Raw genomic sequence first — 16131 nt, 5'->3', positions numbered from 1 at the left:
TTACTTTCCCCCATAGAACATATTAATCATTGTCATTCGAATTTGTCACCTCAAGAGAGGTTAGCTTTGAAAGACCTATCCAGTGACCAATCTATTATCATCCGTAGAGCAGATAAAGGAGGGGCTATTGTTCTGCAAGACAGAGAGTCATATCTTGTGGAAATAAATAGACAATTGAGCAACACTGAGTATTATAGTATGTTATCTTGTGATCCCACTATTCGTTTCTCTAAAGAAATCAAGAGTACACTAGACAAAGCTTTGTCTGACCAAATCATTACCAAGGATGAATACAAATTTATGTTCAGAGAACACCCAGTACGCCCTATTCTATACACTTTGCCTAAAATACATAAGAGCTGTGAACCTCCGGTCCCTGGGCGCCCTATAGTGGCAGGTATAGGCTCTTTGACCGAACCTATTTCACAGTACATTGATTATCATATCAAAGATTTAGTGTTTAACTTGCCTTCCTATCTAAAAGACACGACTGACTTTTTAAACAAGTTAAAGTCCTTAGGAGATATCTCAGATTCTGAATTTATATGCACCATGGACGTAACCAGCCTTTATACAAATGTACCTCACCAAGAAGGTTTAGAAGCCCTTAAATACTATATGGAGTCAAGAGCGACTCAGTCGCCTCCTACAGACCTTATCATGAACTTGGCCAATGTGGTCCTTACAAAAAAATATTTCAATTTCGACAATGAGTTCTATCTCCAAAAACAAGGTGTTTCAATGGGAAGCCCATTCGCCCCAAATTATGCGAATTTGTTTATGGGTAAATTTGAAGAAGACTATGTGTATAAAGACAACCCCTTTAGTACTCAGTTAAAAGGCTGGTTTAGGTACATTGATGATATATTCTTTATTTTTTGTGGTACTCCTGAAATGTTGAAAGAATTTACAGATTACATGAACTCAAGGTTACCCTCCATTAAGTTCACTTTGGAAGCCAGTCAAGAAACTGTTAATTTCCTAGATGTATGTGTTAAGAAAACAAATAGAGGGACTGAGACAACAGTGTACCGTAAAAAGACAGATCGAAACAACTATCTCCATTTTTCTAGCTATCACCCTTCTAGTCTAAAAAGAGGGTTACCGTATAGCCAAATGTTAAGACTTAAAAGAATCTGTAATAGTGAATCTGATTTTGATAGTCAGTCTACAGAAATGTGCAGTAGGTTTAGAGAAAGGGGTTATACCGAAAATATTTTAACTAATAGTAAGTCTAAAATCAAGCCCCTCGACAGAACCAGTCTCCTTGCTCCTAAATCTTCCTTTGCTTTAAACAGACAACCTATAGTTATGACAACCACATTTTCTCCCATTTCCCAAACCATTAAACAGGTGGTCAAAAAACACTGGCATATACTGTCAAGTGACCCTGTGGTAGGAAAAGCCTTTTCCACCCACCCAATTTTTGCAAACAAGAGAGCAAACAACATAAGTGATAAACTAATAAAAAATGATGTGTATATTCAACCACAACACTTTTTATCTACTATACCCTCAGGGAATTTCCCGTGTAAAGGCTGTATTAATTGTAATGCCATGATAACAGGAGACAGGAAAATTAAAGTCAAAGGAAGAATTACATGTAAGACAAAATATGTGGTTTATCTTTTAAAGTGCCCTTGTGGTTTTTGCTATGTGGGAAAAACCAAAAGAGAATTGAAAACCAGAATTACAGAGCACAAGAGTAATATTAGAAATAAAGATGAGAAGTCTCCAGTTGCCAGGCACTATAATATGGTGAAACATGACATATGTACACTAAGATTTCAAGGTTTAGAAGTAGTCAATCCGTTGAGAAGAGGAGGGGACAGAGACCGTGTTCTATTACAAAGGGAGGCTTACTGGATCCATGCATTAAATACTGAATTCCCTAAGGGATTGAATGAAGAATTATTATTGAATTGTTTCCTATGAAATGTTTTTTATGAATTGTTTGTTCTGGTTGTGGAGGTTGTGGAAACTTTAAGAACATTTTTACTAAACAAATACTATGTGTAATGCTTAAATGTAAACAGTAATAGTACAATGAATTGTAAGTGAATAGTATTCACCAATGAGAATCAGCTGTACACTATCGCATAGCTATATATGTCACTTCCTGTTTGATGTATTCTAGTTTGAAACGCTGAGGAAGGCCGACGTGCCGAAACGCGTCCGTTTCTCTAGATAGACCTGTCTGCTGTGGCTATTCACCCTTAAAAGAATAAATCAAGGTTATAACTGAAGAGAGTGCGGATGTTCCTTTATTATATGTATTATCACGAATCTGCACCCAGTTAATCCCAAGAGACTACTTCTCAAGATCCCCTTGAGTAGAGCACGCCTTCTCCTGACGGTAGTATCCGGGTAGGAGAGTTGTCCTCATAATTATGGAATATAACCATCATAACACAGCCATGTATTATGACATATGGCATTGTCAAGCTTTACAGATCATGGAATCCATATTGGCCGTAATATCGATTTGTATGTTTACATATAATGTAATTATGTAAACAAAACAAAACAAAATCAATAAGGCCATTTCATGTATGTGTACTGTAGGCATGTGTGCATGTGGGCATGCGTCTATGTGTACATGTGCACGACGTGTGTGAGAGATAAAATGCACCGGCATAATGTTTGACTTTGTGATAATAATGTGTCACTCTGTGAGAAGTGAGAACCAGGGAATTTGTTATGGCAGATTCATCTATAAAATGTGTGCTTTTTAAAAAGGGCAGATTCATCTATAAAAAGTATGCTATTTAGAAAATGTCAGACAGAAACCTTGTATCTCCATATTTCAACTAGTTTTTTTTTCGTAAATTATTATTTCATCATACAAGAGTGACACACAAAAGCAGTGAAAATAGCAGATTGGCTATTTTCAGATTTTTTTTGTATTTATCAAAAAAGAACAGTTTTGGACATACAAGGTTTCCTCCCGACAGCGACGAAATAAAACCATCCCCAAATGGCAGTTCTTGAATAAGGCAGACAAGACTTCAACCTGCTGGTAATGTTCGTTCATCATGCAGCAGTCTCCTCATTACCCATGAAATAGAACTGCACTGGGTGGAAATTAAAGTGGATCTCATTAAGGGGCTACTCGAGAAACATTAACATTTCCCACTCTTGGGGTGCCTGAGGGCTCAGCCTTTTAGTGCACGGATCATGTGCTCCTTGTGAGTTGCGAGGAGAACCCAAGTTCTCAAGCGGTCTTGTCACGCATGTCTGACCTTTCTCTCCGTCTCTCTACAATCTCCCATCTGAAATAAAGCCCAGAAATGCCGAAAATAAAACGATTTTTCACTCTCATAACAGCTTGCTCATTAGTTTAAGAGTGTAGTTGACTTTTGTTTTGTCCTTCGAATGCTTCCACTCAAGAGGGTGTACACGGTACAAATCGCAGCGCAGAGAGACCCGTAAGGGTGCGTTTTTACACTCACAAGAGTTCAATTATCACTCGGGACTTTGCTGTGTACCCTTGAGGGACAAGGTGTGCAGTCGGTTCCTTCCTGCAGGAGTTGTTGTCTCATTACTCTGCTGTCTTGTTTTGAGTTTTCTCTTTAGGGGACAGAGGGCTGCCTGCCAGCCCGCAGAGGAGCCTGCAATAGCAGAGGAGTCACAGGGCAAACAAAGCTCAGGGGAGGGTTTATACTGCACAGGCATAAATCTGAGGTGTACTGTGTGCTGTCCTGCAGTCAAAGGTACAGGATACTGCAAAGTATTAGCCACATTAACCCTGGTGTGTCCCTATTTTGGACGTGTCATCATTCTAGGTAGGGGTGCAACAGTTAATCAACGTAATCGACGATTTAATAGAGAAGATAATTGATAATTCAATAATATAATGTTATTTTGTCCAATCAGTAAGGTAGAGTATGTTAACTCTTTGCCTCTTTGATGAGATTTCTCGTCGGAATCTGCTCGCAGCCTGCCGTCGACGAGAAAGACAAATTTATTTGTTTTAATATTTTTTTTACACAGAATCAGGAGATAACGTGATCCGAAGATTTACTGCTCCATTCACTTCCTGGTTAAAGTATTTGGGAAATATTCTGTATCTCGGCTCCTGTGTTTTACCATGTATTTTTGGCGAGACATGCTATTTTCAACGCCGTTAACAAGCGAACGGGAGGTCGTGATTAAAAAATCACACTGGAGATAAGTATTCTGTGACTACTTGAAAAGGTAAGAAAATCGCTGGCAGTCTGGGCTTTATTTATTTGTATATACTCTGGCAGTGAAAGAGTTAAAGGAATTTCTCCCTTAATTTCTTACTGTTATTTGAAGTTGTTAACTCACCATAAGAGTGGTCCAGGACCCCCAGTTCATAACGAGCGATGTTCTCCATTTCGCGATACTTCCGCCCGCCGGTCTGGAGAGCGGCGGGCAGAAGTATCGCGAGACGAGATTTCAAACGTGATTTCAGTTTGAAATGGCGGCGCCCATGTAGCAATAACACAGCACCAACATCAGACGGTCCACACACGACAGATACAAGAAAAATCTATTTTTGCGACGGAAATAAGCGGATTTAGCCAAGCACCAAAGACTCCCGTTCTGAGCTGCAGTGGGGGGGTCCCTGAAATGGAGAACATCGCTCGTTATGAACTGGGGGTCCTGGACAACTCTTATGATGAGTTAACAACCTCAAATAACGGTAAGAAAATGGATGCTGGGGTGCAAGTGGTTAAACAATTAGTTTTAGTGCAGATGGCCAGTAGCCTGGCTCCACCCCCTGAATCGCTAGCCTCGCATTCAGGGTCTGGTGACGCTGTCGTAGGCGGGTGTTTCTCGGTTGAAAATCTGTAAAACGAATCGGGATAATCCAGTATGAACCAATGGCCAATGAGTCCAACTTTGGCCACGCCCCCATCTCAGAAAACGGCTGCACTGAGAGGGCTTTCAGACTGAATAATGGGAGTGAAACGAAATGAAAATTCAGTCAGGCTAGATGGCCAGACCAGTCTAAGAGACTATTTAAGCCCTTTTTACTGGTGACAGAACGCACACAATACCTATAGCTCTTTCTATCTAATAACTCCTACATTATGCAAACCTGACCAGCCCAGGTGAAGATACCTGTATCTTTTGTTTCATCCTTACTGCGGTGCTGCTATGACAAATGAATTTCCCTCAGGATCATTAAATCTGGGCTACAGATTGTTTTCCAATGTGATAAACAAAGCTATTTACTTGCAATCTCTCCTCTTTGAGTGCTGAAGCTGGATTAGCTCAGCATCTGTAGCAAGCACAATGTTGGACCCAAGCAGAATCCTAATGAGAGAGGGCGTCCGAATGAGACAGCAAGAGCGATAGGGGAGAGAGGAGACGACAGCAAGAACAAGAAAGAGAGTGGAAAGAAAGAGTGAAGGCTAATTTATATGCCAGACACAAAATGTATTTTCAACTAAAATGAGACACATTTTATGTTTTTGTTGTATAATATGCAGCCATTTGACAATGTATAAATTAGCCTTAAGAGAGAGAGAGAGACAGTTTCCCCAAGGAATCTCTCACAGCCTGACATCTGTTCTGCATCATCCTAAACAGTGGTTCATATGGAAGGTATCCAAACAACCTCATCTGCAAGCTCATCAACAAATGATAGCTAATGAGGGACGATGCTGGACCTTGGCAAAACACAAAACCTCTTCAGTACAGTATTATATCATAACTTGCACACAAGGGCGCTCGGGTGGCGCAGTGGTAAAGTCCCTGCCCACCACCACGGAGGTTGTGGGTTCTAATCCACCGTAGTGCAACCGGCTTTGTTCGGGCGTCTATGCGAACACAATTGTCCCGTGTTCAGGGGAGGGAAGCCGGGTGGGTAGGGTGATATTGGTCACTGAACGTGCTCCTACGGGCTGCGGCGGCACCTGTCAGCGTGGAGTGTTTGGCAGGAGGAGTAGGACGAAGGCTCTACGTCCTCCTGGTGGGGGCTCCTCACTGGCAGGTGAGTCAGTAGGAACAGCAGTGACAACACAGAAATGTGTGTGGGGAGGAATCAATTTAACCTGACTTCGCCAGATGGAAGAAGCTTGCTTCACACATTTGTTTCACAACCCACTTCCATCTGGGATCTCGGTAGCCCAACAGCTGCAAGACGGCGGTCCCTTTTTTCAAGCTACTTCGCAGGTGATTGGATGGGACCGTCTGTCTATCACTGTCTGGGCGTGCTAACGCCAACCAATCATATTGATGTGTCTGAAAGACGTATAGTAGCTGCCTGTAGTGTTGTTGTTCGTGGTAGCGGCCAGGATGAATAGTGAAAGAACTACAATGCAATAGGCGCTTCTCGATGGGGTCACAACAGGTCTATCCAAGATCCTGCCCGTAGCCGTAGCTGCCGCTGATTGGTTCGACTGGGCACGGGTCAATGTAAACTCCAATCTCGAAGCGATCCCAGATGGATCCTTGTTAGTTTATTTTCCTCCGCTTAGTAATATGCTTAAATTCAGCGGGTCGTCTCGTCTGATCTGAGGTCGTAAAGCAACGGGTTGCTGGTGGCGGCTCCCCCCGCGAGGGAGGAGGCTCGCCGAGACGCGGTGAGAAGACCGCCAGCCTCCCCTAGAACCGCGCGCTGTATTGTGAGCTTAATGTGAACTCAATACCGCCCCATCTGGCCGAGTCAGGTTAGAATAAATTGGCATAACAACTAAATTTGGGAGAAAAAGGGGGTAAAAAATGATTGGCTACTCTAAATTAAGAGTAATAATAAGTTGCACCGCATGTTGAATTCTAGAGTGATTGATACAGTAAACTGTGTCTCTATCCATAACTGAAGATAAGGTTGGCTATGCTGAGAGCTATAGTTGTTTTTTTCTCGTGTGTTTTGTGCGATAACACATTGCAGGTCACAGCAAGGTTGCAGTTGTATACTGATAAAATACAATACAAAAAATACAATACAATTTGAATCAATTGCATCATCATTTGTGAAGAAAATATGGCATGACATAAAGGTAAAGTATTGCGTTGCAGAGACTATACTGTATCATTAAACAGAATCTACCTACCAAAACCAAGATTAGCATTGCTGTAATAATGAACACACTACTTTTTAAGATAAAAACCTAAGAGAACTAAGACTAATCTGTAAACCATACTGTATTCTCAGCAGAAAATAGCCACAAATACATAATATCTTTGCCTGCACAGTTGTTTAGGTCTAGGCTTTGCACGTTGATAAAATCTCAGATAAGCCATTTTTTCTGTGATTTTCAACAACAAACCTGTTCAGGTGTATTGTCGACCTCTTGCTTGCACAATGATATGCTAATTGTACAGTACATATAGGCTATAACCCAGCCATTCGTCATTGCGAGGTTATCCAACCCTCCCCTATAGGTCTGTACTATAGGGGAGGGCTATTGCAGCCAGCCCCCTGGGTTAGGGGAGTGATTTAAGGACAGAAAGGGTGATAATCGTATCAGCCCCGGGGCTGATAACTGTTATTAGCCCTCTGGCAAATCCAGCAGCAGCTAACCAATCAGTGCATGCTTAAGTGCCACCACGTGCGGATGGGTCACTGTGAGCGACCTCGCTGCATTAGGAACTCTGCTGTCAAACACAGTTACAGTGGATGGAGTTGTAGAATTCATGGCTGAGGAGATAGTTTATCTAGGCGCGAAGGAATGAAAATAGAGTGGAAAATAGGAACCTTCAACAGTTCACAGAATGACTTGGGTGCCAATAGCGGCCCTATTTCATGCGATCAATTTGCCCGAAAATGTAGTGTTGTTTGTGTCATGATTAAATAGGTTGATTTTTCACCGTGGATAAAAGCATCAACCCGTATGAGACTCCAGTCAACACAGTATATAGGGTTTAACCCATTTAGACCTGAGATTCTAAAAATGCCTTATAAATCCTGACCCAAGTTTTCGGAAAACTTCAAATCTGAATTTAAAAAAATTTAATAAAATTAATGTTGCTATATAGCAACAATTAAAATGATACAGAGGCGTTCCCGGCTTGAAATGTATAACAACGTATATGTGTAACAGGGCTAAATGGGCTACGTGGTTATGGGCAAAACCCTCCAACAACAGCCAACTCCCTCCCCACACTGTTGAGGAATCCCTGCGGGATGTTAATCTGTTTATTAACTTCAAGAGTTGATCAAATGTCCTCATTGCCCTTGGTCATAAATAAGACTATGGGTCTGTGATAAATTATTGGCTGGCATTAATCGTTACCTGAGGTTGAATACCAAGGGCAACGACTAAATACCCCGGTGATAATCTATATTTATTAGAAAAGCTCTTATGCTGTACTTTATTATTGGGTTAAGTCTTCCTACCCTACAGTAAATTAAGGCACTGGTTCTCAACGTCGGGTCCGGGGACCACCAGGGGTCCCAAATGGACCCTTACGGGTCTGTAACTCTGAGAATGTACGAATGGAACCAAATGGATTTGGTTCCATTTACGGGTCCATTTGGTTCCATTTGGTTCCATTCCACTGAGGATTTTACAGTATAGATTGGGGTCCCAGAGATAAGAATGTGTAACAAATGGGGGTCTGTGGGCTAATGCATATGAAACTGGGGGTATTAAGGGACGATACACCTCTGTTACTATAGGAAACCTGGTGTGCAGGACATATTCACTCATGTAGTGCAAGGTTCCTTACTGGGAGCAGCCTGTTCCGTTTCGGTGGGCTCATCCGCTGTCTTCTGAGGTGGGCCCTTGATCTTGTAGAGCAGACGAAGCAGACGGGCCTTTATGGATGTATCCAGCTCCTCCGGTTCCTCCTCCACCGGAATGCCTATGAAGAAGAGCATAATAATATTATGTCTGTCAAACTGCAACAGTGTCTTAGCTGCCTGTCAGTGAACGAGAGGTTAGAGTAATTTACTGTGGATTTCACTGCTAAAGGTGATAAAGAGGCTGCTTTTGACTGTGGCTTGTTATGAAGCTCCATCTGAACCGTACGAAAAAAAAAGTTCAGTGAGCATCGAGAAAAGTCCTAATTATGCATTTTGGCCGTATACTGCAGTGGCTTTCAAATGTTTTGTGCTCAAGGCACACCAATTCAAGTCAAAATGTACAAAATCTCAATACCAATAAAGTATTGGGAAATGAATGATTCATGGTGATATAGTAAATTACAAATACATTCATAATGTTTTGTATAGTTGTGTATACTGCAATAATAATGTGTGGTTGTCACAAAAGCTCAAGGCACCCCTGAACATGTCTCATGGCACACCAGCGGGCCTCGGCAGACTGTGTGGAGATCACTGGTATACTGTATGTCCCACATATTTCTCAGATTACATTATTCTATGTCAGAATGCTGAGGGTATATCTTTTTCACGCACTTCAACTGGCAGAATCATTACTTGAAAAGTAAATCTGAACCCGATATTCCCAGACAGAAAGTCTAGGGGAAATTTGAGATGAAGAAAACGTGTAAGATTTGATCTATAATTTGCCGATAGGAGCATACCACAGTGCAGTCGCAGCTCGTTATGGAAGGATTGGAGTTCTTCCTGGATCTCCTCGGGGCAGGGACAGTCCTCCCCTGCACTGAAATTCAACAGGATGTTGATCTGTGATTGCAGATCACAAAATAATGGGGTTATATTAAAGGTGACAGCCAAAAGGAGCAAATAGAAGATGAGACCAAAAAGTTGAAACAGATACATACAGAGACCACGAAAGAAATAGACAAAACCAGAATAAATAACAGAATAAACAATAGAACAATGGTGAACGAGAGGAGGATTAGGACAATGGAAAGAGAGAGGGGATAAAACAATGGAACCAGGGGACCTGGTACTGCCAGACCCCTAGTGGTTGAAATCTGAATGGCCGGAAATCTGAATGGTTTCTAAACTACGTCACGCTAAGCTTGGCCAATCAAAAAGAGGGACATGTAAGAAAACGTTTTCGTCCATATATGGACGAAAACGATAGCAAAAGGGGACCGACAAAGCCTCATGTAGGCCTGACCCCCTGGGTCTGGCAATTATGATGTTATTATTCTGAATCACACTTCTTAGCCAATTTAGTTTAGAAGCCCAAAGTAAAGGGGTAGACGGATGAGTGGGTAGAGAAATCAGAAGTTCACCAGTTCGCCTCCTGGCCTGCCATGTCTGTGTCCCCGTTGTCCCAAAGTGTCCACCCACCCTAGCACTCATCTTGACCATTCAGCTGAAACCTAATTTCCCCTGCGGGATTAACAAATATCTCCCAGGGACTGCAGGGGCTTTAAAATGTATATGGGCTATTCAGATAGCATAGACAGGACACACTGTAAATCTAGCCTGGAGACGCAGAATAATGAAACACCATCAGACATAGAATAATGAAACACCATCAAGTAATTCCTCATTGACTGCTATATTGAGATATTTTAAATAGCTATAATGAAACAGCTTAAATAAATAGGACACTTCCGCAGACTGAGCGAATGCAGCATCCAATTCAGCAATTTTTTATGTCTATTTCAGGGCAGTGTTTGTAATGAAGTCTTGGAAGGAACATGCAGCTAATCTTGAGTGAGACGCCTGGAGTATTCAGTACGCCTGTGACCTGCAACTGACCTGCATCATAATGTTTTAATCTAGCTGGAGGCCTGTGTTGATTGGTGTGGTATACATTTGGAAGTTCATACCAAGGTTATTAAAGTTTTGAATTTTTCATTTTCATTTCATTTTGTTGTGCTAGTTTATATATACATATTTTTTGGAAAAAGCTTAGTTTTAGTTTGTTTTTTATTAGTTTCAGTATTAAAACATTTTAAATTTAAACTGGCCCATCTAAAAATGTGTAAGATTTTATATAACCACACAAAATATAATGCATGGCTTGAGTTGAGACATTTTCTCTTTGATTTTAATTTGTTTCAGTTATTTTTTCTAAACACACAATAAAGTTTCAGTTAGTTATCGTTCTTTTTTGTAAACCCTTATTTTAGTTAATAGCCTTCGTTCATAAGCTGTTAATTAAACATATAACTGTGGCTGGTCTGGATGTCTGACTCATCCTGAGTTGAATGCAGGAGCTGTGCAAAATAACAAGTAGTTAGGTTGCACTCGGGAAAAGAAACCTTCTAGCTAACAAGAAGGAAGATTTATGTTCTCTCTCGCTACTCTTGCTTATAGGCACGCTGAGAGCAAGATTGAGATGTCATGGAGCCATGACATTGGATATCAGGAGTTCACAACCCTCAATTGCACTGGTCAATGTGGGAACCAAATTTACCTTTATAGATCTGTAACTCTGAGAGTGTACACATGGAACCTTATTGTCCATTTGGTTCCATTTGTACACTCTTGGAGTTAAATTAACACTGAGGATTTTACAGTTTACTGCAAATTGGGGTCTCAGAGATATATATATATTTTTAAAGTATCCAATGGGGGCATGCACTGGGGGTCCTTGAAATTAAAGGGTTGAGAATCACTGCTCTAGTCGTGCACGAGGCAATTATAACACAGTGAGCTGAATAGCCTGAGAGCACAATTGACTGAAGGACTGCTAATACAGTGCTGTAGTGGCATACTGACTGATATCCACATATATAACACCCAGTTTCAGGATTTAACCACTTCTCCAAAGAGGGGAATGGAAAGGAGAGGAAAATCAATTCATTGAAGACTATTGTGCCAGTTTAACTACTTTCAACCGTGCATCCCCATTTTGGGTATGGCATTGTCAAAGGTGTTCGACAATTATGGACATTTCCTTTGTAGTGATGACACTTTGCGGATGAATGTGAGAAAAATAAAAGTTAAATATCTTTAATGGCCTATTTCTCAAAATGAGATACTCTGAAAGAAAAATAGAAATTTCTACAGCACATAGTACATGCACCAAACCTTTTATGTTCATTGTCAACTATATTTTAAAGGTTATTACAGAGGGTTGTTAATTACTATACAATTTTAATTGCCTGATTTATCCTACACTTAGTCTTTAACGTGGAGAAAATGCTCCTCTTTCTTTAATGTGGAGAAAATGCTCCTCTTTTTTATCCTGTCTCTCTAATGTGTTAATATAAATAAATAATTATGAATAATCCAATATCTTGATTTCAAATATTATTATTTTCACATATTGATTTACATAGTTATGGAGATATAACCTAATTTGCATACCTAAACACAACTATTACCTAAACTATTATTATTATTAGCATAATAATGTAAATAAAGTTTCATTAAGATATTTTTAAGTTAACTTTTCCCATATTCCCTGTAGGCAGGGTCTTTTGAAATGATTCTTATCTAGCTGTTACCATCCAGTAAATAGCACATACACTGTGTACTAAACAATTAGCATGTAGTCGTATCAACACAAAAGTAAAAGAGCTCAATGAGGATGCTTGCTTGAAAACAATCACAACAAAACTTTACATATTGCATTTGGGCAAGATTCCAGGCCTATCAAAAAGATGACAGTCTGACACAAGACTGACCAATATCCAAAACACACGACACAAGGAAATCTGAGTACGGCCTCTTGTGGACAACTGGTCAAATTAGTCCTACATCTGCTGTGATAATGAGTAAACATAAGGTATTTTGGTCTGATGAGGTTCAAATGCCACAGGCATCTGTCTTCTGGTTTGATTTACAAGGCTTCTAACACGGTCCACACTGGTATTTTTGGATGACTTGCTGAGCCACACATTTCATCTCTTTCACTGGTTTCTTTGGGTCCCACCCAGCACACGTTGCAGTATATTATTTAAAGCATTGGTTCTCAAAGTGGGGTCCAGGGACCCCCAGGGGTCCTTGAAGGAGTCCCAGGGGGGGACCCCAGCAAAATAGAGATGTCCCGATACCATTTTTTCCTTTCCGATCCCGATACCCACAACTTGCATATCGTCCGATACCGATCCGATACTAGAGTGCTTAAAACAATAATAATAATAATAAAATAAATAAATAAATGTCTCTTATTTTGAAGTCCACCGACCGGAAGTCAAGGGTTTACGTTCGTCTGACTTGACACATGTTAAGTTAAGCTTTGACCGTGTACTAAACGTCAGTTGGCTACTGGCACAGCAGTTTTGAGCTGTTTGCTGCATTCTTGTATTTTCACACGTCGATCAGGGACTAGTAGGGAACCGCAGCACATGCGCCAAAAGTCTATGGGTGTTTTGTTTTATATATATCGCGGGTGGGATGCGGCCGTGCTCATCTCACGCACACGCCCGCCCGTAGTAGAGTTAAATAGTCGCTAAGTTTTTTCTACTGGGAAAGAAAGCTTGAATGAGCTTTTTGAGCCACTGACTGCACGTTGAGAGTGTGCGTCGTGTGTGTGTGTGTGTGTGTGTGTGTGTGTGTGTGTGTGTGTGTGTGTGTGTGTGTGTGTGTGTGTGTGTGTGTGTGTGTGTGTGTGTGTGTGTGTGTGTGTGAGTGTGCGTGCGCGCGCGTGTGTGTGAGAGAGACGGGGAGACGGAGCTCTCTGGTGTTTAGACAGATATCTTGTGTTGTGTTTATAGCGAACTAAAGACGGTTGCATCCTCAGACTACTCACTCAAACGTGCACTTGCCCAAAAGTTTTATTTACCTGCCAAGGGCAGTCGGGCAACCGCTACTTTCAACCCCTGTATCGGATCGGTGCATAGACTGGCGTACTCGCCGATTCCGATACGACCAAATAAGGAGTATCGGACACATTTCCAATCCAGGTATCGGTATCGGAACATCGGAAAAAAAAGTTAATATAGCATCAAAATCTGTTTAAGCACTTTACACTATTTTATACTTCGGCTCAATTTGGGGGTCCTTGACCTGAAAATGTTTGAGAAGCACTGATTTAAAGGCTACACTGCAAGTTAGTGGGCTGACATTCTAGTTCATTAAGTTTTTCACAGTGTACAGTTGCATGGCTCCATACATACTGTAATTTTTAATGCCCTGGAACTTAGAAAATGTGTCTGCGATCAATTTCCCTTTGGGGAGTAATGATCTCTAATCTTAACTCAGCCAGTGTTTTCTCTCACTGCAATCTCAGGTTATCTCGCTACTCAGTTATTATCCTCAAGGCTGTCCAGATTTTCTCACACCAAATTAGTCCTCAGGCCTAATAGATTTAGATTTTACTGGGACTCTAAAGCCTAATATATGCTCCGTCATACGATGGCGTCACAGTCTGAAAATATGAGCTTATAGATCTACTATTTTTGGTCCACGATGCCGTCGTATTAGACCCCACTGAGCTTTCCATTTCAGTCATTGCCCCTTTTATGGCGTTGTGCCTAAGGGGAGAGCTGTCTAGAAGAGTATTCGTCCGCATGTATACGTATTTCCAAAAAATGTTTATGTGTCCGCCTGTTCACACCTAACCTCACAAACCACAACACCAATCAATGTCTTGCGCTACCAATCAGCCAAGGAAGTCAATCCCTGGATATTTTTCACATTTTGTGGGGAAAAAAACAAATATACAACCAAGCATTCGTGTGAGTATTTTTCTCCAGCCGTAATTGAACCAAGGACGTTGTGTTTATGTGGACAGTGCCTTAACCTGTCAATTAGTGATGCATCCCATGGTTCTGTCAATATCAACAAAAAAAAATCTGAAATTTTGTCCAGTACAGTCCTACCTGTTCCTGCGGAGGAGAGCGGAACTCTTTGGTCTTCTTGGCCGTGACGGCAGCGGTCATGGTAAAGGCATGCATCAGCTCGTTATAGCGGAACTTCTGGTTGTACTGCAGCTTGGAGACAAAGCCGTCAGAGAAGCAGACGATGGACTCGATTCGCTGCTTCAGCTCGCAGTCACAGAAGTAGTGTAGAAGCCCACACATCTAGAAGAGAAAAGAAAGCATTTTCACGCTACATACTGAATGTTGTAAAGGCACTGTTGCTGTACACATGCATAGTATGCGTATGTGTGTTCGTTCGTACATACAGTACCTCCATCTTGTGCAAGTGTTTAGTAATTAAGTACATTTTATTTGTAAAGCACCTTTCACAGACACAAAGTCACAAAGTGCTTCACAAGTTGAAAAGCAGAAGAACATGTCAATAGTAAAATAAAAAGACAAAATGAATCAATCGCCTAGCGGCTATGTAAAAGCCTGTTTGAACAGGTGAGTCTTTAATGGTCTTTTAAAAATGTCCACAGCACCACAGATCTTAGGTCTAAAGGGAGATTATTCCATAGCCTAGGGACGAAACTCGCAAAGGCTCAATCACCCTTGGTCTTTGATTTCATGCGAGGCATTGCAATGCAACAAGAGCTAGGGATGGGCATGAAAAGTCGACTAGTTGAAAGAATAGCTGGTGTGGGAAAGGAAGGAAATGATTAATGGTATTGGTGGCAGAGAGTGTCAATAAATGCTCTACTCGGGGAGGATTACAGTGCAGCCCATGTTTTAGAGCAGGACACTCACTAAGAGCATAGGGGGCTGGGGACACTGGAAGACTGGTGGCACCTGACATAGTCCTGCATGGCAAAGCAGTACCTTATGCTACTTACCTAGCGAGGGAGACAATGGAGAAGTACAAACATAAAAGTGCATTTCAGAAGCAGATTAGAAAAAGTGCTCCTCCTATATGTACTGATTTGCATGATGTTTGGACATTTGTAGGAGTAATATAAAAACATATTTTTTTGCCAAAATCGGCCTCCTGGTGGCGCTATAATAGGGCCACTAGGAGGCCTGGCGGAGACAAGAATTAAGGGACGTAGCATTTCTGTCTATTCTGATGTTGTTCTCATCAGAATAGCATTTTGATAATGTGTGGTAAGTTTTGTGCGATTTTGAGGTGTTCGAGATATTATTTGATAGGCATCAGACTTCAATAACCATGAATAGGCCCATACAGTATATCTCAGTAACGGTAAAAGATATTGTGGAGTCTCGCTAGGCCGCCAGACAAGTAAGCACCCCAGCGAGGCGAGGCAGTGGAACAGGGGCAGAGCCCTAAGCGCCTCCGCCTAGGGCTAAGCGAGAACTTCCACTATTCTTCCCTGTTTATTATGATGGTGAAATACCAGACATTGTGCCTTTCTTTTGTTATAGGCAATCATAGGACTTTGACTGGATACATATGTGAAATGTGCATGGACAATACCCCGGACCTCTGTGACTCTGTGCCATTACCCCTAAATAAATGCTAATAAATGAAATCCAGTCAAAGTAAGAGTGACA

General features: G+C 41.3%; 1 protein-coding gene across 2 annotated transcripts in view; it reads right to left on the bottom strand.

Annotated features, from left to right (window-relative positions):
• Positions 1 to 16131, bottom strand: part of LOC308103350 (ryanodine receptor 3-like) — a 137596-nt gene that overhangs the window by 79366 nt on the left and 42099 nt on the right. For both annotated transcript variants that reach the window (XM_080453269.1, XM_080453270.1), the window contains exons 30-32: positions 14581 to 14781; positions 9466 to 9568; positions 8647 to 8781 (exon numbers count right to left, since the gene is read on the bottom strand). In XM_080453269.1, the coding sequence (XP_080309395.1) occupies positions 8647 to 8781; positions 9466 to 9568; positions 14581 to 14781 (439 nt within the window). The remainder of the gene's footprint in view (positions 1 to 8646; positions 8782 to 9465; positions 9569 to 14580; positions 14782 to 16131) is intronic.

The sequence above is a fragment of the Gymnoscopelus braueri genome (genome assembly GCF_963280865.1).
Source record: "Gymnoscopelus braueri genome assembly, chromosome: 16".
Taxonomy (NCBI): domain Eukaryota; kingdom Metazoa; phylum Chordata; class Actinopteri; order Myctophiformes; family Myctophidae; genus Gymnoscopelus; species Gymnoscopelus braueri.
The sequence above is the reverse complement of the archived record's forward strand: the minus strand, read 5'-3'. Positions and strand labels throughout refer to the sequence as shown.